This window comes from Lithobates pipiens, unplaced genomic scaffold (genome assembly GCF_037356315.1).
Source record: "Lithobates pipiens isolate NorthernLeopardFrog02 unplaced genomic scaffold, aLitPip1_a1.2 Scaffold_30, whole genome shotgun sequence".
In the NCBI taxonomy this organism is placed as follows: Eukaryota; Metazoa; Chordata; class Amphibia; order Anura; family Ranidae; genus Lithobates; species Lithobates pipiens.
Window position 1 is genome coordinate 123,741,740 of NW_027507791.1, and position 20,081 is coordinate 123,761,820.

The 20,081-nt window shown below is 42.4% G+C and overlaps 1 protein-coding gene across 1 annotated transcript; it reads left to right on the forward strand.

Annotated features, from left to right (window-relative positions):
• The first annotated feature begins 609 nt into the window (after positions 1-609).
• On the forward strand, positions 610-19,272 carry LOC143943195 (opsin-5-like). Its single transcript, XM_077464794.1, has 6 exons — positions 610-844; positions 5,447-5,652; positions 6,234-6,333; positions 8,297-8,401; positions 8,619-8,842; positions 18,487-19,272. The coding sequence occupies exons 1-6, from the start codon at positions 736-738 to the stop codon at positions 18,955-18,957; spliced, it is 1,215 nt and encodes a 404-aa protein (XP_077320920.1). The 5' UTR covers positions 610-735; the 3' UTR covers positions 18,958-19,272.
• Positions 19,273-20,081: the final 809 nt, after the last annotated feature.

The window sequence follows — 20,081 nt, forward strand, 5'->3', positions numbered from 1 at the left end:
TTAACCCCATAGTGACTGAGTATGAATACCATGTAATACAACATTTATTGGAAGTTTTATGATGTGAGTTTAGAGACACTTTAACTACTTATATTTTCCTTGAACGTTCCCCCATGGCCATAACTTAGGAAATATGGTGAAGTTTGGATAATTTCTCTGCTAGTTGCTCATTCCTCCACAGCATGTCACCAGTTAGTAGATATCAACCTTTTTTCTGTGGTACATGTGAATTATATGACCACCCACGAGAATATCTTGAAAGTCTTCTTTGCTTTGTATCATCCGTACTTTAATATGTCTACTTTTTATTTCTGGTATCACATAATTTGTCTTATATTCTGTACATGTTATTTATTTTAACATAAAATAAAAACTTTTGAATGAAGAAGGAATGACACTGTTCTTTTACTGGGGAGCGAGTTGTTGGGGTCTCTTCACTATAACCATGGTTTAGTTAATAAATTACCTTCAGTCATTAGCGGGTTATGCTTTTTTAGACACAGTTAGATTAGCCTTTGTGCTGAAAGTTAATTCCACAGAAGATTTCAGAAGATTAAAGTTTGGCTTACAATGCAATTTTAGGTAAATGCAGAGTCACTGTAACTGTATGTCAGGGCTGCAAGACTGGGATCAGACACGGATAGTAGAGTAGAGCACTCATCTCTTCCTGGAATCCTTGAATGCAACTCACAGTCATCAGTGCTGAAGGCACTAGGAAAGGCACTAGGAAAGGTCATGAGTGTGATCCTGAAAGACAGCTCGTTTCTGCAGACCAACAGTTCCAGTGGTGTCCGAGACTTTAATGATGGGGAGACCGTGATAGGTGTCTACCTGTTACTCCTAGGTAAGAAATACAACATAACAATTTGTTGACCGGTCTATTTTCGTTTCTTACAAAAAAAAAAGAAGTCATAAGCATAGCATTGTATCATTGGGTTTGAATAGAGTAACCTCTTTTATTACTGCTTGAGAAGTTATAACCAAAGTGCAAATATATACACAGATATTAGAACTTCCATCTGGCAGCACTAGGGTCGTTAGTTCATTTACCAACTACGACACTACCTGCGTGGAGTTTGCATGTTCTTTCTGTGCCTGCATGGGTTTCCCTGGGTATGCAGGTAGGCTAATTGTATCCAATCAAAACTGGCCCAGTATGTGTATGTATAAATGTGAGTAAGGGACCTTAGATTGCAAGTAACGTGAGCGCAGGGACTGATGTGAATGTATAATATATATGTGGAGTGCTGCATAAATTGTTGGTTCTATATAAATACCGGTAATAATATTAGATTCTTCTGGAATTGGAAGGATTGGCTAGCGCCCAGCATGTCTATGTATATATTCTCAGCATAAATTTTCCAGAGGAAAAGACTAATGCAGGTTTGGACTTTCTGCACAACCCAAGATACAGTCAATACCATAAATCTTCACTGCACATATACAGTATATATATATATATATATACTGTATATATATATATATATATATATATATATATATATATATATACTGTATATATATTGTACATAGTTGAGTCACTTAGCTTTGTTTCCACTTTGGAGGTATGGCTTTTTGGCTGCAATTCTTTCATTAAGACCACTTCTGGCCAGACTTCTCTGGACAGTTAGAGGGGTATACCTGGGTCCCACTGGTTTCCACCAGTTCTGTTCTGATGGCACTGCTGGATATCTTCTGATGTCAAAGGGAAGTAAGCATGATGTGTCTTTCATCTGCTGCATTAAAGTAGAACTATATGTATCACTATGGGGGTTATTTACGAAAGGCAAATCCACTTTGCACTACAAGTGCAAACTACAAGTACAAAGTGCCCTTTGAAGTGCAGTCACTGTAAATCTGAGGGGTAGATCTGAAATGAGGGGAAGCTGTACTGATTTTTATTATCCAATCATGTGCAAGCTAAAATGCTGTTTTTTATTTTCGACTGCACTTCCAAGTGCACTTTCAGTGCTATTTCAAGTGCACTTGTAATTTGCACTTGTAGTGCAAAGTGGATTTGCCTTTAGTAAATAACCCCCTATATGTAGAGTAAAGGGTTAGAACCCCTGTTGTTGTTTTTTTTTTTGGCCACCTGTGTCCCACTGGGGAGAATTACTTTCACCTCCTGTCCCATAGCTCCCAACTGTCCCTGATTTGGAGAAATGTCCCTCTGTCCCTGATTCCACCTCATTTGGTCATTTTGATCTGATCTATATAGTTGTATATAAAATGCACTTTTTATCTTTCAAAAAGTGTTTCCCAGTGCTAAACCTTTCATCCAATTTCTAAATTGCTGCATTTGCACATTTTAAAAGCCAATATAAAGGAATAGTAGTGGTAAAAAAAAGTCAGAGTGGATTTAATTAACTTTTTTTTTTTGCATTATTCTCCTTTAAGAGGGTGTCCTATGCCTACATACATTTGTTAGTAGGTGTCCCTCATTCTCATCTCAAAATGTTGGGAGGTATGTCCTGTTCTACAACCAAACCAGAAAGGAAATCCCTGCAATTTAAATGAATCTCTGTGGGACCCCTAGGCCATCAGAACTAGTGTCCTCATTGGAAGCTTTCCTCTCTATTACTTTTCTGGGGAAAACCCAAAATTTGGGATTTTCTTTCACTTTCAATGGTAAACAGGACAAATAGAGAGGGTGAATCTCCCTAATTGAGGCACTGACAGCTAAGAAAAAACAATCCCTCTCTACTCTATTCATAACTAAAGAACAAAGTTTTGCCTTTAGTTATACTTTAACCGTTTGCCGACCGCACCATAGCCAAATGACGGTTACAGAGTGGCTCGATAACTCAATGTACGCCCTCCCAGAATCGTGCTCCCGTGCGCCCCCTGTGGCATGCACTCGGGAGCATCTGTGACCACCACGGATCACGGTAAATGGCCGATGAAAGCTTTGACGGAGCGATCACTCGGAAACAAACCGGCATCATATCCGGTTTCTCTCTCCTCTCTCTGTACCAATCGGTACAGTGTGAGTGGTGAGGGGAGAGATCAGGTGCTGCAGCGCTGTGGGCTGGATCTGTAGTGCCCACAGTGCTATTTGACAATTCCTGCCTCATCCAGACATCCATCCATCCATGTTCAGCCATCCCATCTATCCCCATCCATAATCAGCAATACTCAGCCATCCATCCTCATCAATACTCATCCATCCCTGCTCAACCATCCATCCATACTCATCCATCCATCCATACTCAGCAATACTCATCCATCCATCCTCAGTAATACTCATCCATTCATCCATACTCAGCAATACTCATCCATCCGTGCTCAGCCATCCATTCCTAATCAGCAATACTCATCCATCCATCCATACTCAGCGATACTCATCAATCCATCCATGCTCAGCCATTCCATACACCCCCATCCATAACCAGCCATACTCAGCCATACCCAGCCATACTCATCTGTACCCAGCCATACTCCGCCATACTCCGCCATACTCAGCTGTACCCAGCCGTACCCAGCTGTACTCAGCCGTACCCAGCCGTACCCAGCCATACTCATTCATGCTCAATCATCCCATCCGTACTCAGCCATCCCCATCCACAGCTCATCCATCCCCATACATGCTCATCCATGCCACATCAGTTCTCATCCATGCCACTAGAGTGCCTCACAAAAGTGTAATAGGTAGTCAAATTAGATTTGACATTTATGCCCCTAGAACACTTACATAATTACATAGTTAGTAAGGTTGAATAAAGACACCAGTCCATCCAGTTCAACCTGAGTGAGTGTCTACAATTGTCCCTATCCCTGTACATTGTACACTCACATCAGTCCCTACCCTCAAGGATCCAACACTCCAAGGTCCCCATTCATATACTAGGGCCAGTTTGGGACAGAAGCCAATAAACCTACCTGCATGTCTTTGGAGTGTGGGAGGAAACCGGAGTACCCAGGGGAAACCCACGCAGGCTCAGGGAGAACATGCAAACTCCAGGCAGGTAGTGTCATGGTTGGGATTCAAACAGCAACCCTTTTTACTGCAAGGTGAGAGTGCTAACCACTACACCACTGTGCCGCCCCTGCATGTGCTCCCTGCATGTTGGGCCTCTCTATGTGGCCAGGCTATGTAAAAGTCTCCCACATGTGTTATCATCATACTCAGGAGGAATAGGAGAATCCATTTTGTGCTGTATTTTTTGGTATGCACATTCTATGTGTTAGAAATATTGTATAAATGGACAACTTTTTTGTAAAAAAAATGTGTTTTAATTTTCTTTACACATTTTCCAAAAACTTGTAGAAAAAAATGACATTTTCAAAAGACTCATTATGCCTCATAGATTATACATTTGAATATTTTCTTTCCAAAATGGGGTCATTTTTGGGACGTTTCCATTGTCCTAGTGCTCCAGGGCCTTCAAAAGTGTAAGAGGTAGTCAAGAAATGATATGTGTTGCATGTTGCCCCTCTGTATGTGGCCACGCTGTGTAAAAGTCTCACACATGCGGTATTGCCATGATCAGGAGGAGTAGTAGAATGTGTTTTGGGGTGTAATTTGTGCTATGCATATGCTGTGTGTGAGAAATAACCTGCTAATATAAAAATTTTGTGAAAAAAAAAGAAAAAGAAATCTTGATTTTGCAAAGAATTGTGGGGAAAAAAATTACAATTTCAAAAAACTCACCATGCCTTTTACTAAAAACTTTGGGATGTCTACATTCCAAAAAGGAGTCTACAGTCCTCAAAATTGCCCATTTCTTTGTGCTTCCTCATGCAGTATAATTACACTGTATCTTTTTGCTGAGCTCAGTCTGGCCATGGTGTATGACCTGTGACATAAAACTGTCTTCTACAACCTCACCTTAGTAGCAGAGTCTGGCTGTTCCTTACCCTGTTTTAAGTCACCTACACAGCTATTTCTGTTTCAGTTAATGACTGTGGGGTCAATTTACTAAAACTGAAAAGTGCAAAATCTGGCGCAGCTCTGCTTAGAAACCAATCAGGTTTCATGTTATTTTTGTCAAAGCTTATTTGAACAAGGTAAAGTTAGAAGCTGATTGGCTACTATGCACAGCTGCACCAGATTTTTCACTTTCCAGTTTTAGCAAATCAATCCCTGGGTTTTAACCTACATATGAAGTTGATGGTAATTAGCACCAGCTTGGTATAATTGGTTGATCATACACTTGAATGTAATCCTACGAAATCCCTGACTTTGTGCAAGTGTACAAACTATGCAAGTGTAACAATTGATGCTGGTTTGAAGCCAAAGGGTAGTCACACCAAATATTGATTTGATATTAAAATAAAGTATATATTTTTCTTTACAGCATTTCTTCACACCTGCATAAATCGTTTGCACGGCAATATATATTTAGTACAGAAAAAAAGAACATACTATAAGGAGCACAAAACAAAAAATAATATGCCATAAATGTCTGTATAACCATACTTGCCTGTGTTTTTATGCTGTTTCTAGGTTGGCTGTCCTGGCTGGGAAATGGAGCGGTAATCTGCCTAATGTGTAGACGCAGACACAACGTCGATTCTCAAGATCTGCTGACATTTAACCTTGCTGTGTCAGATGCAGGAATCTCCATTTTTGGCTACAGCCGAGGAATAGTCGAACTGTTCCAAGGGTTAGGCAAAGATGGATTCTTGATAAGCACACTCTGGACTTGCAATGTAAGGGACAGAAAATCTTATTCAATTTTGACAATCAGTTATTTGACCTTTGTGATTTTTATTCTTAGTTAAAGCCCAAATCCAGTTTAAAGGTTTTGCTTTGTTTTGAATAGCGTAAGGAAGGATAAGTGCCTCTGTCAGTTTTGTATTTGCATCTGTGTACCTCTTAGGACAGAAAATGATTAAAAATGTCTCCAGTTGGGATACAGAACATTTTTTTTTTTTCAAGTCTCTGTCCAATGACAACTGCATTCACAATTTCTTGTAGAAGTGTCACGGAAGTGTAACATTCTTAAATTTATAAATTTACAGTTATATAGGTCTGTCGGTACTAAACAGATCGATAAAATAAAAAATAACAAACATTTCCTATCTGTAGGATAATCAAATGGATACAGTACAGAGAAGGACCATAGATTTGAGCTTGAACTGCATTACGCTGCCCCTGGCAACTGCCTTTCAGTTTTCCTGATCCGTTATTCTAAAACAAGTGAACGTAGTCCTACAGAAATCCAAACCTTGTAAACTGCTTTGTTTGAATCCTCAACAATCTGTCCTTATTATCTGTCCCGCTTTATTAGGTTGATGGCTTTCTAATCCTCCTCTTTGGTTTGATTAGCATTAGCACTCTTACAGCAATCAGCCTGCTACGTTATGTAAAGGGATGTCTGCCGCACAGAGGTATGTCACCAATTTCACTGCCAAACAACTTAACTGTATTTCATCAGGCGCACTTTGAATTTTTTGGATTATCTTGTTTAATATCTACTAGAGATCTGATTGACTGAATCCAACACAAAACCTGGTATTCTACTAAAGCTAGCAACCGACATAGGATATAATTAAAAATTAAAACCAACCAGGCTCTGCTGTATGTACATATGCTTACAAGAACCATGCTTGTACACAGGCGTCGTATGGCCTCCCTGTGCAAGTGGAGTTGTCAAAGCCACCACCATGCAGAGAGGTTGGACAACAGGAGGAACATTTGTTCCTCTGAGGCATCTGTAAAAGTCATTGGGAGACCCTGATGGCCATCCTTAGTGTGGACAGTGCTAATAAATAGCACTGTCCCCCTGCAGCTGGTGTGAATTTGTGTGGCTAGGTCAGGACAGAAAGTGAGTGGTTACAGAGAGTGTGCTTAGCATATGGAAAGATATCAGTGGAGTAGGGACAGAGTAGGTAATGCATGCCTGTGTTGCCAGCCAGGAGCTCTTTCCATCTCCAAGCACCCTGTTGCCAGATCGCCTTCCAGAAACCTCTTTCGTCAGATGTTGCCTGGCATCAAGCTATTTAGAGTATCTTCTGTAATGCTAAGACTGTGTTGCAAGACCTTCTGTGAAGTTCTGCTAATACACTTCCTGCATTCATTGGTCTTTGTGTGCATTCTCTCCACTTCAGGTACCAAACATCTGGCCCTGCCTACATGCTTGCAGTCAGCAAGAAGAGACAAAGGACTTCATGGGTCCTCTGCTGCTCTTTCACTACCCTATTATATGCTAGGGGTATGGAGGTGGCCTAACTGTAGTTAGCTGTATTTTAGGAAAGTTAGGTCAGTGTTTCTCAACTGCAGTACTGTGGCAAAAGGACAAAAAACTGCCCAAAACCTGTACAGTCTGATCTGAGGGTGCTCTGGGTTAACTCCTGTATACAGACAGGAAAAAGCAAGCAGAGCCTTTTATCTCCCCTCTACTGCTATCTCTAATCCTGTTGGCAACACAGAATGCTATACTGGTCACCTGCCCATGTTCTATCGACCATTAATGTCATCAGTTGATTAGGACGTATCAGACACCTAAACAGATTTCTGGTTTTGCGGACAAGAGTAGAGATAGCAGCAGAGAGGAGGAGAGAGTCGGGAGGAGGTGCGAGCTGTGCACCCTCCCACCGGTCTGTAAACAGGAGTTAACACAGAGCACTCTCAGATCAAACTGTATAGGATTTGATTGCTGCCTACCATTCTCCTCCACATACTACTCCTGTCCCGAGAGCAGAAATTGTGGATAGGGGGCAGTAATCAAACCCTGATCTGAGAGCGTGTCATTTTCTGTATACAAACAGGAAGGAGAAGAGCTGGAGGGCTGTGGGAAAAGAAAACAGCCCACACCCCCTCTTTGCTCTTTACTATTCTCTGCTGCTGTCATCTTTAGGGATGAGAGGGATGTGTTGTGATGAGAGGTTTTGTCCAAGGAGGGGGGATTTGAGGGGGGATTAGTGCTAGCCGGAGGGATTTGGGGGAGGGGTTTTCTGGTAATGCACAAATATGCGCTGCAAATGCATGTGCAGTCTTTCTTGCCTGCTAAAAAGTGGTTTTGGTGTGGCACAGTTTTAAACATCATGACAACACCTTGTTTTACGAGCATAAAGCAGCCCATTAAAAATGCAACACGTGGGAATGCATGTTGTGAACAAGCTCTCAGACTGTTGTGCCCTGAGAGTGTGCACATTTTTAAAAGGTGCCTTGACTGAACAAAGGTTGAGAAACACTGAGTTAGGTCACAAAACTTGAGGACTGGGTGGACAAAAACCTTTATGAGGTACAGCTCATACAGTATACTGTATATATGTTTTTCAACTATGTATTTAGCTTTTCGCCTGCAGTTCACCTTCAAGAAGGATGTGTGCAATGTATTTTATTTCTCAGCTCATATAGCAGACAAACGTTGTGCCTTGGTGACAATCCTTATCATATGGATCTCTTCTATCATCTGGGCTGGAGCTCCACTTCTAGGCTGGGGCAGCTTCACAGGTAAGTGGACTGATGTTGAGAAAGTTGGTGTCCAAGCTCACAAACCTTAAATAGTTTGATTGTTATGTTTGATAAGTTGAAATATATCATAGGCATTGAGCTGATTTGTTACACCTGTCTTATTACAAATTGATGTAAATTATACAGTAATGGGGGTGGGGGCTATATAACTTGAACATCATGGGTTCTACATTCTATAATGTATTTCTCCTTGCAGAACGCAAGTACGGCACATGTGAAATAGACTGGTCCTTAGCTACAAGTTCCATCTCATACAAATGTTATGTCATTGGCGTTTTTCTTTGGGGATTCTTCATTCCTGTTGCCATCATGGTCTTCTGCTATGTATCAATCATCAGAGTTGTTCACGCGAGTCACAGGAACTCTAAGGGAGGGGAGATCAGTCAACGACAACTTACCATGGAAAGAGACATCACACGGGTGAGAACATTAACCTGTTCTATAAATTATTATAAGTGGGAAATTTTACCACAATTCCATCGTCATTGATCATGTCATATCAAACAGTATCCACCGAATTATGTATTTTCAATAGGTCACAAGCTATCATGAGTCAGGATATTCGACATGTCCATTCTGACATATAGGGCCGAGATCCAGTGCATATATTATCTCTACATCTGAGGTATAGTACAGGAGATGAGGAGGTGTATCAAGTACATGTTTTACCATCCGCTATCCATCTATCCCATACTTTTGAGTATGCAACCCCTATGCATGTATATCAACGTTTTATAGGGGAGGGTATAGTTAACATCCCTCTTCCATCTCTGAATAGTAGGAGGGAGTGCCTGCATCCAGTTTCGGGCCACTGTCTTTCTAGCCAGAAAGAGCGTTTCCTGAGTAAATACAGCCAGACATTAATCAGTTTCCATGTCTGGGAGTAATCCCAGCAAACACAATTTGGGGTCTAACACAGCTGGCGAGCCCATCTGATCATGTAGAAAGCGTATCACCTGGATCCAAAAGGTCTGTATCTCCAAACAATCCCATATCAAATGATAAAAGGAGACAAGTGTAGAGGCGCATAGTGGACAAAGGGGGGTTGCGTGTGGGATGAAATCGAGCAATTCTTTGAGATGTTAAGTATGCTCTATTTATAATACACAATTGAGTGAGGTGGTCCGAAATCTTAGGGGAGACAGCTTTGGTATTTTCCAAGATTTCCATCCAGTCCTCATTATTAATTTCCCCAATATCCATTTCCCATTTACTTTTCACTGTATAGGCTAGTGTTGTAGCTGCAAGAAGGCAAATAATGGAGTATAAGTTAGAGATTAACTTGGTAGGTTCTGTACCCAATATAATATCTAGTGTAGCGGGGGTGTGGATTGAGACTGTATAGCTCAGAAGTTGGGTTTGAAATGCATGGCGTAGCTGCAGATAACAGAAAAGTAACTGATTAGGGAGGGAAAATTCATCTTTAAGCATCTGGAATGTTTTGGGTCCGGAGGCGGTCATAACCAGGTGTAACTAAAGTATATAATTGGAGATCGATACCATGGGGTCTGTGATGGCAAGTAGTTCTGACATATGTTTATTGAACCATAAGGGGGTGTGGGAATGGATATATTTATTTTTAATTTTTCGCAAATATTTACATATGAATGCCGCCGCTATTTACATATGAATCCCGGTCATTTACATGTAAACACAGGGTCTGCAGGTTAATCATCTGTTCACAACAAAAGGGCAGAGCTGGGCAGCATTAGTAGCAGCACTTCATACTGAGATATTGGGACACAGCACGGGACTAAAACCTTGAGGGACGAGGGAATTTAAACCAGGATAGCTGGCAAGTATGAGGCAGCTGCTTTGGTCCCACAACAATGACAGGGCCCAGGGCAGCTGCCCCTTTTGCCCTGCCTTAAAGACGGCCCTGGCCATACATGGTAACAAGGAGGTTTTCAAGGAGATCCACAGAGTCGGCCTCCTCTGCCCTCTCCGGAAGCCTGATAAAGCGGAGATTACAGCGGCGCAGAAGATTCTCCATGTCATCTTGCTTGCCGCTTAGCTACTGTATTTGGTGCTGCATATTTTCAGTCGTGTGCTGTAAGGGGTGCACAATATTCTCCATCCTACTAATACGGGCTTCGGTCTCAGTGACCCGATCCTTCAATTTGGACATGTCCTGTCTTATGTGGGAGATGTCTATCTTGATTTCCTCAATTTTAGCTGTTAAGGAGCTGTGGCAGAGAACGATAGCATCCAGTGCCTTGGCAGTGTCTGCCGTGGGTTGAACTGTCTCTGATGCATCGGCGCCATCTTGGGCCTGCTGGTCTTTATCTAGTCTCCAGAATTTAGCAAGCTGGTTGTCAGTCTCTGGATTCTCTTTCAGCGGAGACATAATTCTTGGTGTGCAGGAAGCTTGGGAGTCTCAAAAGATCAGGGAAAGTTATGGTTTTACGGTCAGGAGAGATAAAGCGACTGAAGCTCTCACTATACACGGCTTACTCCATCGCTCTTCAGGCCAGGCCCCCCCCCCATCCTCTGCAGTTTTTAAAGTGTAATGCTCTTCTTGGCCTCTAACCTTTGGGGATGGTGTTGTGGGGGGGGCGACTGGAAGTGCTGTGGCAAAGCAGGTGGGTGACATGGGTAAGTGACTGGTGCTTTGACCGGTGGAAGGGGATTTGTGAAGTGGGTGGGAGGTGCTTTAATGGGAAGGAGGTTTAGGTGGGTAGGAATGAGGTGATATGTACTGTTCCACTGATGTGCGAGAAGTACTACTATAAAGAGGGACAGGCTCAAACACAGTAGTGAGCAGAGGAAGGTGTGGCACCGCGTGTTTGCAGTAAGATGAGCTGGCAGGATTTGTGTGGGGGGTTTGGTAAGCAGGCAAAAAAGGGTTGGAAGAAGGAGCATTACATGTGCCCTTATTTCTGTTCCATCTATGGCAAAATCAAAGTAGTTTATCAGCAATGTGAACTTGTTCCTAACACATGCACAGTTGTCCTTTGCAGCAGATACTTGTGCAGTATACTGTAGTACACCAAAATCGCCACAACCTGCTAATAAAGGTAGTCCATCCCCTGTATTTATAAAGTCAGACAGGCAAGGGAGAGACAGAGGTTCTGCATGTTCAGCTGGTAGGGGACATGTAAGTTCTGCATCTACAAATTAAAAAATACATGCAAACAATACAGTTCACACTTAAAAAAAATATTCACAATAAAACCCACCTGGTGTCTCCTTTTCTGAAACTGCTGCTTACTAAAGCTGTTAAATAGTGTGCATTGACTGTACCCCTTTTCTACAGCACCACTGCAGATATTTCTTGGTTACATAGTTACATAGTTACATAGTTAGTAAGGTTGAATAAAGACACCAGTCCATCCAGTTCAACCTGAGTGAGTGTCTACAATTGTCCCTATCCCTGTACATTGCACACTCACATCAGTCCCTACCCTCAAGGAAATGTCACATTGCGCATCAGATGACTTGGCACATTGCTGGATCTGAAATTTAAACTCCAAGGGTACACCTAGTCCCTACTCAAGCAAAATTGTATTATTATTATTATTTTGTATTTTATTTTGTACGTAGCAACTGCAGCCCTAGTGCCTCTAACCTGCTGCATTCACCACCAAGCCTGCGCTGCACCCATGGTTGTGTCTTCACTTTGCCCACAGCTTAGTCTCTACTGCACCTGCAGTCTCCCCTGCACCCGTGTTCTCCGCTGCACCTCTGCTATATCCACAGTCTCTGCTGCCTCCACAGCCTACATCATCAGATCTGCAAGGCTAGTTTCTGAGCTGATGGCCTTATCTTGCAAGTAAACCATTGTAAACATTTTTACATAGGGGTGAGGTGGTGCTCAGAGCAGCAGAGATTGCCATACAATGAAACAAAAACAAAAAGTATTTCTTCTTCATGCAGAACTTATTACTCTGGCAGATCTTATTTTTTAATAATGGGAATGTCATAGTAGCTAAGGATGTGGTGCAGTGTTGTGTCAGGAACAAGTGTCAAACCAAAGGCTCCTTGTATTATAGAGTTCTATGGAGTGTAGTTTATCACCAGATTAGAAATCACCTTCAGTCCCTTTATTTTTGTTACTGGCTGTGTTGTGTCCTAGGAAGCAGGAAGCACCAGGCTCCACGCTGACCAGCCTGGAATGTGGACTTGATGTCACCGGAAGTGATGTCATCGGAGCTGGGTGGACATCAGAGCTAAAGGTTGTCAATCTGGAAATAACATATGCTACGCGTTCAGAGCTCACAGCTACTTCTACTGGCTTCATGTGACGTTAGAGGGGGCGGGTCACCCGTTTACATCACCTGGTGGCCCCGCTCCTTGGCTATATAACAGCTGTCAAAGCAAAAAGACGGCAGTTGGCAGGACGCCACCCATGGAGGCAAAGTTTGTCCCTTCTTTTTTCTAGTGACTGACGGCGCCGTGATTGATGATGGATTTACTTCGCTGGACACTTTTTTTTTAATAAAGGAATTGTCAAAAATGGTCTCCTGTCATTTTGACTCTTTTTACACTTTTTGATGAATGGGTAGGGATACCTATTCACATGGGGGACCCCCACCCGCAGACCCCCAGAACCACAGGGCAAGGGTTGTGGGGATGAGGCCATTGTCCCCATCAACATGGGGACAAGGTTCTTGGGGGGGCCCCAAAGCACACTCCTCATGTTGAGGGCATGGGGCCTGGTACAGTTCAGGAGGGGGGGAGGCGCTCTCTTGTCCCCCCCCCTTTTTCCTGCTGCCTGCCAGGTTGCATGCTTGGATAAGAGTCTAATATGGATTTTGGGGGGCCCCACACCATTTTTTATTCATTCTGGTGCGGGGCTCCCCTTAAAATCCATACCAGACCTGAAGGGCCTGGTATAGATTTTGGGGGAGACCCCCACGACATTGTTTTTTAAATTTTGGTGTGGATTTCCCCTTAATATCCATACTAAACCCGAAGGGCCTGGTAATGGGCTGGGGGGGGGACCTACACCGTTTTATTTTCAGTGAATTTTTATGTGTATTGCCAGGATCTAGCAATACATTACAGCCGCAAGAAATTTTAAATGACATATTTTCCATTAGGAAATGTCATTTTTCTGTGGTACTGTTCTAAACATGGGAAAGATATGCTACTTTACAGGAAGACTAAGTGGACCCCCAGGCATGATATTTTATTTTAATTGTTAAAATCATTATTAAAATCACTGCTCCTGAAAAAACCTGCAGTTTTAAAAACTTTTTTTTTGCATTGATACATGTCCCATGGGGCAGTAGTTGGGTCCCCATACACTTTTTATGGCAATAACTTGCATATAAGCCTTTAAAATTAACACTTTCGATTTTTCACATTCATGTCTCATAGACTTTAACGGTGTTCGCATGTTTGCACACATTTTCTGTCTATTAGCATGTTCTGGTGCAAACCGAAATGGGGAGGGGGGGGGGGGTGGTTTGTTTGGCTCATCTCTATGACCATTAATTTATGCAGCCATAAGGCTAAAGCCGCGTACACACGGGCGGACTGTCTGGCCAACTAAGTCCGTCAGACAATCCGACGGACAGTCCGTCCTACTTTCGAATGAACGGACTTGACCACACACGATGAACAAACAGTCCGTCGAAAGCTTGCGCGATGACGTGTACAGCACGTACGACGGGACAAGAAATAGGACGTCCAATACACAGCAATGCAACCTTTCGCCGTGTAAATCCTTTCTGAGCATGTGCCATACTTAGTCCGTCGAACTAGCCTACTCACGAGCCGACTGTCCGCTGAAACCAAAGTTGGACGGACTATATTACGGAAATTCCGAAATACTTAGTCCACCAGACTGCACGCTGAAAAAGTCTGCTGAAGCCCACACACGAGCGGACTGTCCGCTGAAATGTGTTTCGGCGGACTAAGTTGGACAGACAGTCCGCCCGTGTGTACGCGGCTTAAGCCTCATTACACTAGTCCACACAAATTCAGTAAGAATAGCATCAACTGTAAAAGCGTGAATGGCATAAAAGAACACTCATTGTAATTCTTAGCAATAGCTACTCAGCCAATGTTCCTAGGTGCACTCCATGCATGCAGCCCCAATAGCGGGTGGGTGTAGCTGTTCTGCCTCAATCTCTGCAAATTTTCTCAGGGAGAGTTCTGTCTCTTCTCCTGTGCAGAGTGTGCCTGAGTATTGTGGTTCTGCAACTCCAGTCACCTCCACTGACTTGTATGGCACCTTTAAGAACTACAGTTCCCATGATGCATTGTGCCTGCATGGCAAGTTCCTCATTCCCTTGACTCAAACACTGCAGTTGGGAGGGGGTGGGGGGAGCATGAGCTGGGGATTACACAGAGATGTTCTGATGCTGCCAAGAGGACAGTGAGGGGTGAGAGAAGCACAAGCATTTCTGTCGCTGCCCATGTTTGCTTTACCAGTGCCAAAGAAATAACATATAGTCTATGACAGCCAAAAGTTTACCCCTCTTCTTCATGCTGCATGTCCTTCCCCCTGCACTATGGAAGGGTGTGTGCCTCATCTTTATTAAATGATAACCACTATTTGCTTGACTGGATATATTCATTTTCTTTTCCGTTTCCTCTCATTCTCTCAAGATTAAAGCATTTGTTACCCCAACATTTCATATTCCTGATATGTGTCTGCTGTACCATGCACTTGTATGAAAAAGTATTCTGTTCTCTTTGTATTGCTTCCTATTTGAAATCTCTGGTGTTCCTGTCAGTCACTCTGCTTTCCTATTAAACACTGACAACAGTAAGCAGGAGTACACACCGTGGTCAGTTCTCTAGCTATGCTGGGTACTCAGCTTTTTGGGCTATAGCCCCGAGTTTCTGCAGGGGACCTCAAGGGGAAGGGAGGCTCTCTGGGGACCCTGATGTAAGTGGGGGGCTCTCTGGGGACCCTGATGCAAGGGAGAGGCTCTCTGGGGACCCTGATTTAAGGGGGAGGTTCTCTGGGGACCCTAATGCAAGGGGTGCTCTCTGGGAACCCTGATGTCAAGAGGGGCTCTCTGGGGACTCTGATGTAAGTGGGGGGGGGGGCTCTCTGGGGATATACACACACACACACACCACATATATTACTGTATATACATGTGTATGCATGCCCAAGCGTATGCCTTTCTTTACTATGCTGCTATGGGCTCTAGCCCCAGATCGTTTGTAGACCTAGCAATGCCCCTGGTGCAGAGTAAATATGATCACATAACAAAAAGGGAAAAGTGTATTTTTTATATCTATACAAAAATGTTTTTCCTTTCATTTCTATTTTAAACTGAATGGGGTTGTTTTAAAGGTAATCATTTATAATCACTTTAAATCTTTAGGAGAAAAAATGTCAAAAGAAGAACTCTGCCCTGCTTCTCCTGCAAAACTCTGTGCATTCTATCTTGCACAGAAACACTGATGAAAGGTCAGGTATCTCTTCAGTAGCATAAACAGCCTGTAACAGTTCTTCAATATTTTCTAAAGTAAAAAGATGTTTGGTAGAGCTACTACCCCCAGACTTCTGGCTAAGGCATACCCCCTTCTTTCTTAGAAGTACTAGCAAAGGAAAATTCTCCCTCTTCCTCCTTATCTGGAACAGAATATAGAGGAACAATGACATTACATTGTCTAACTGGTGGAACTATCACCGGGAAGCATTTTGGAAATAGAAGGTAAGTAGTCTCCAAAACTGTAGAAACCATCACTGTCCTCACTGATTCCATACAATATTTAATTAATTAGGTAGTCTCTACTGCTGTCAGCTTTTTAATGTATGAACTTCAAAAAGGTTTAGGATTAGCCCTTGTACACACAGCTGGACATTCCGACAACAAAATCCGACGGATTTTGTCCGAAACTGTTGCATACACACGGTCGGACAAAGTTGTCGGAAAATCCGATCGTACATAACGTGATGACGTTATTTCGTTACAACGGGACTACGTTCAGGCTAGTAGCCAATAGCTTTGGTCTAGGAATTTGATCTGAGCATGCATGGCACTTTGTCCAATCAGAATTCTCTACACACAATCGGACAAAGTCCGATCGGATCATGTTGTCGGAAAGTTTTATAGCCCAGCTCTAAAACTTTGTCTGTCGCATATTCTGACGGAAACAGTCCGATGGAGTCCACACACAGTCGGATTATCCGACAACACGTTCCAATCGGACATTTTCCGTCGGAATGTCCGACTGTGTGTACAAGGGCTTAGAGATAAGCTTGTTTCCCGTACACTTGCTACGTCTCTTCTTTGGTGGAGAAGACCCAGTGGCAAAAGCCCTGGAGCAGCATTGGATTTAGGATCAAAAGGATAGAGGTTACGGGAATTACGTTTATGAATTGTTTAAATGCATATAAAGCCAAAACTTATATATATTGAATAGAGCAGGAAATGATTAACATTTTTGTCCATAACTTCTACTGACAAAAACGATGGGATACTATTCGTCCCACTGACACAAGCAATGGATGCAGTTTCTTCCACTGACACTGAGCATGAGACATGTCTGCACACACTTCCAGTTTCCACATTCAATAAGAGCAACCTTCTGACTTTGACCAGCTTACCTAAACTCGGTGCAGCTTCTAGCTTGCTGCCCAAGCACTACTTTCACAAGCTGGCTCTCTTGCCCCTAGTGAATGTCATATATATTCAGTTGATTCCTGTGTACTGACTGGCTTGTATCTTGGTTATCCATGTCCACTGTAAGCTCTGGCTTATATCCCAGTTATGCTCTCTGGCTGCCTTGACCTTTATCTTGTATGCTGGTTATTTGCATCCATTGCCTGCCCTGACTTCTGGCTTGAATCATGGTTATTCTTGTCTGCTTCCTGACCTGACCTCTGGCTTGGATCCTAATGATTCACTCCAGTATATTCAGCAAACCATTAATCTGCTTCAGACCTACATCTTGGTGTCTTCCTTATCCACAGGGTAAATGTGGGTTTAGCACATGGTTAGAAGCATCTGAGCTATCCTACCAGATCACCAGCAGAAAGGCTTTGTACAGATCTCCTTTATACTTACACCTGAAACCTCTGGGCTTATGTTTTTACAGTTTTTTTTTGCATCATATGTTGCTTATGCTATACATTCTCTCTTTTTTTTTTTATTAACAGATGCTTCACATTTTCAGTCTATTATTGTTTATATTGATGCAATGTAGTTTAAGGGTCCTTTCACACGGGGCGGATCAGTTCTGATCCGCCCCGTGGATATCCGTTTGCTCAGCGGGGATCACTCCGCCGATCCCCGCTGAGCAGGGAGATGACAGCTCCGTCTATGCACACTGCGCAGGGACGGACCTGTCACAGCGCCGCTCTCCCCTATGGGAGATCGGATGACGACGGACCGCAGTGCCCGTCGTCACCCGATCCGATCCGCAGACGGATGGAAAAATAGCTTTTTCCTCCGTCACACTTTTTCGGATCGGAGCGGGTCGGATGTCAGCGGACATGTCACCGCTGACATCCGACGCTCCATAGACCTCTATGGAGCACCCGTTCAGGTCCGCCTGAAAAACTGACAGGCGGGCCTGAACGGGACATCAGTGTGAAAGAGGCCTTATACATTTTTAAACGTTGACTTCTAAGGGCAGATATATTTCCCATAACTATTATTATTTTTTATTATATGTTCACAAATACTAAAGCGACTAAGATAAAACAAGAACTATATCTCAGCCCAGGTTCACACTGCCCATGAATTCAAAGTCATGTGACTTTGAAGTCAAACCACAGCATGACTTGCATGCTAATTTCTTTAACAGAATTCAATGCAAGTCGTACCAAAGTCAGACCAAATGTAGTGCAAGAACCTTTTTCTAAGTCAGATCGACTCAAGTCGCACCGATTAAAAGGGTTCCATTGCACAGAATGGTGTCCAACTGGGGTCCGACTTCTGATGTGACAAGTGCTCCAAAGTCAGAGCGATTGTCTCATCAGTGTGAACTGGGCCTCATAGAATAAAAGCATGCAAAGTTAGATAGCTTTCACATGGGGAAAAAATTTGTTTTAGCTCAAGATTGTTAATTAATGTTATGCAGCTTTTCTAAAACCTTTGATCTGAATTATCACTAAAACTAATTTTTTCTTTGTTGCCTTCACTCCTTAGATATCCTTTGTTATCTGCACAGCATTCCTACTAGCCTGGTCTCCTTATGCTGTTATTTCTATGTGGTCAGCTTGTGGCTATCGGATACCAGCACTTACCAGTGTAGTGGCTACACTGCTTGCCAAGTCAGCAAGCTTCTACAATCCCATCATATACCTAGGCTTGAGCCCAAAGTTTCGTCAAGATCTACGGACCATGATGTGCTGTTTTCAGCCAGAGAAAGATTTATCTACAAAGTGTGAAAAGGTACCTGTTATCTACGAATTAAAGAAGATGCAACCAGAAGATCACATTCAGAATTCTAGAAGAATAGAGAAAAATACACTTCTGACTAATAATTCTTCGACAAAAAGGAGAGACATGGGGGAATCCCCTTATGTCTCTGAAACTGGACAAACAAGGGATATAATTGCTAATGTCAATATGGACATTACATTCGACTTTGAGACAGAACAAAAAATACCAATGTAGATTATATCTGGTTCATATAGATCAGATGAGTGTGATTATGATTCTGATGTTGATGGCACATAGGTGAATTTTCTTTCGGCAATTGATATTGTAAGTGTCCATGACCTGGTGGCTTCTGGAAATGACATCTTTGGTCTGTTTGATTTATTTCTCCTTTGATGATTAGCTGAGTCAACCTTGTTAATATCCATAAATAGAGACAATGGGAAAATTCTGGAAAGAGGGGTGAAATATATTTGTTTAATCAAAATATTTATGTTCTAAATATATGATTATCTTTACTTCTAAAATAAAATATATGACATTTTCATTAAAGTGGTTGTAAACTCTTCTCCACAACTTTGTCCCATGTAAATCAGCATAAAAAAAGATAATGAACACTGCTTGTAGCTATCTCCTTGCTTAGAATTGTAATCATTTTTGTTCTTTAGAATGATGTCACTGAGCATGCCCATATCTCCCCTTATTTACGGCACACTGTCTGTCTATTATCAGGACTTCCTACTACACAACACTGAAGTCCCATGAGGCTACATAATCAATCAGAGCTTCCTACTAAACCCTATGTGACCATGTGACATCACATAGAGTGTAAACTTGGGCATTAGACAGCATTACTGCAGTCTTATCAGCTGAAGCTGATAAGAATGGCATAGGCAAACACTAGTTAATTGGCACAAGTAAATACTATGAAATAAAACAAGTCAGCTATGAGCAGGGAATCAGGGTTGCCATAGAAACGTTGAATTGAGAAGGAGGCTTGGTTAACAGTACAGGAAGTGCTCAATGTAAGGGCGGAAATACACTCTGTGGACTCAGAAAACAATACTTAAGATGGTGCCAGCTTACCCCTGGAAACAAGTTTTTTAAAGTTTCTTTAAACACTAAGTAATATACGATTCGGGCTGGATTACAGTGGATATAATTTGATAATGACTTATTATAATGGACTAAATGAAAAGAAGCATCAGAGTGGGAGAGTTTACTTCCTCTTTAAGTAATTGGCAAAATATTCTGTGGAGTTTCTAAAGTGTTCTCCTGTTCAATAGGACTGTAATTTTCTGGTCAACTAAAATGTTTTTACATTTCCTTTAATCACCTGTTTATAACCTCATCTTAGACTT

Coding starts and splice junctions, on each gene's coding strand:
- LOC143943195 (XM_077464794.1), top strand. CDS start 736: ATGAGTGTGATCCTGAAAGACAGCTCGTTTCTGCAGACCAACAGTTCC. Junction 6,334..8,296: donor GGGATGTCTGCCGCACAGAG/GTATGTCACCAA, acceptor TTTATTTCTCAG/CTCATATAGCAGACAAACGT. Junction 8,843..18,486: donor TGGAAAGAGACATCACACGG/GTGAGAACATTA, acceptor TTCACTCCTTAG/ATATCCTTTGTTATCTGCAC.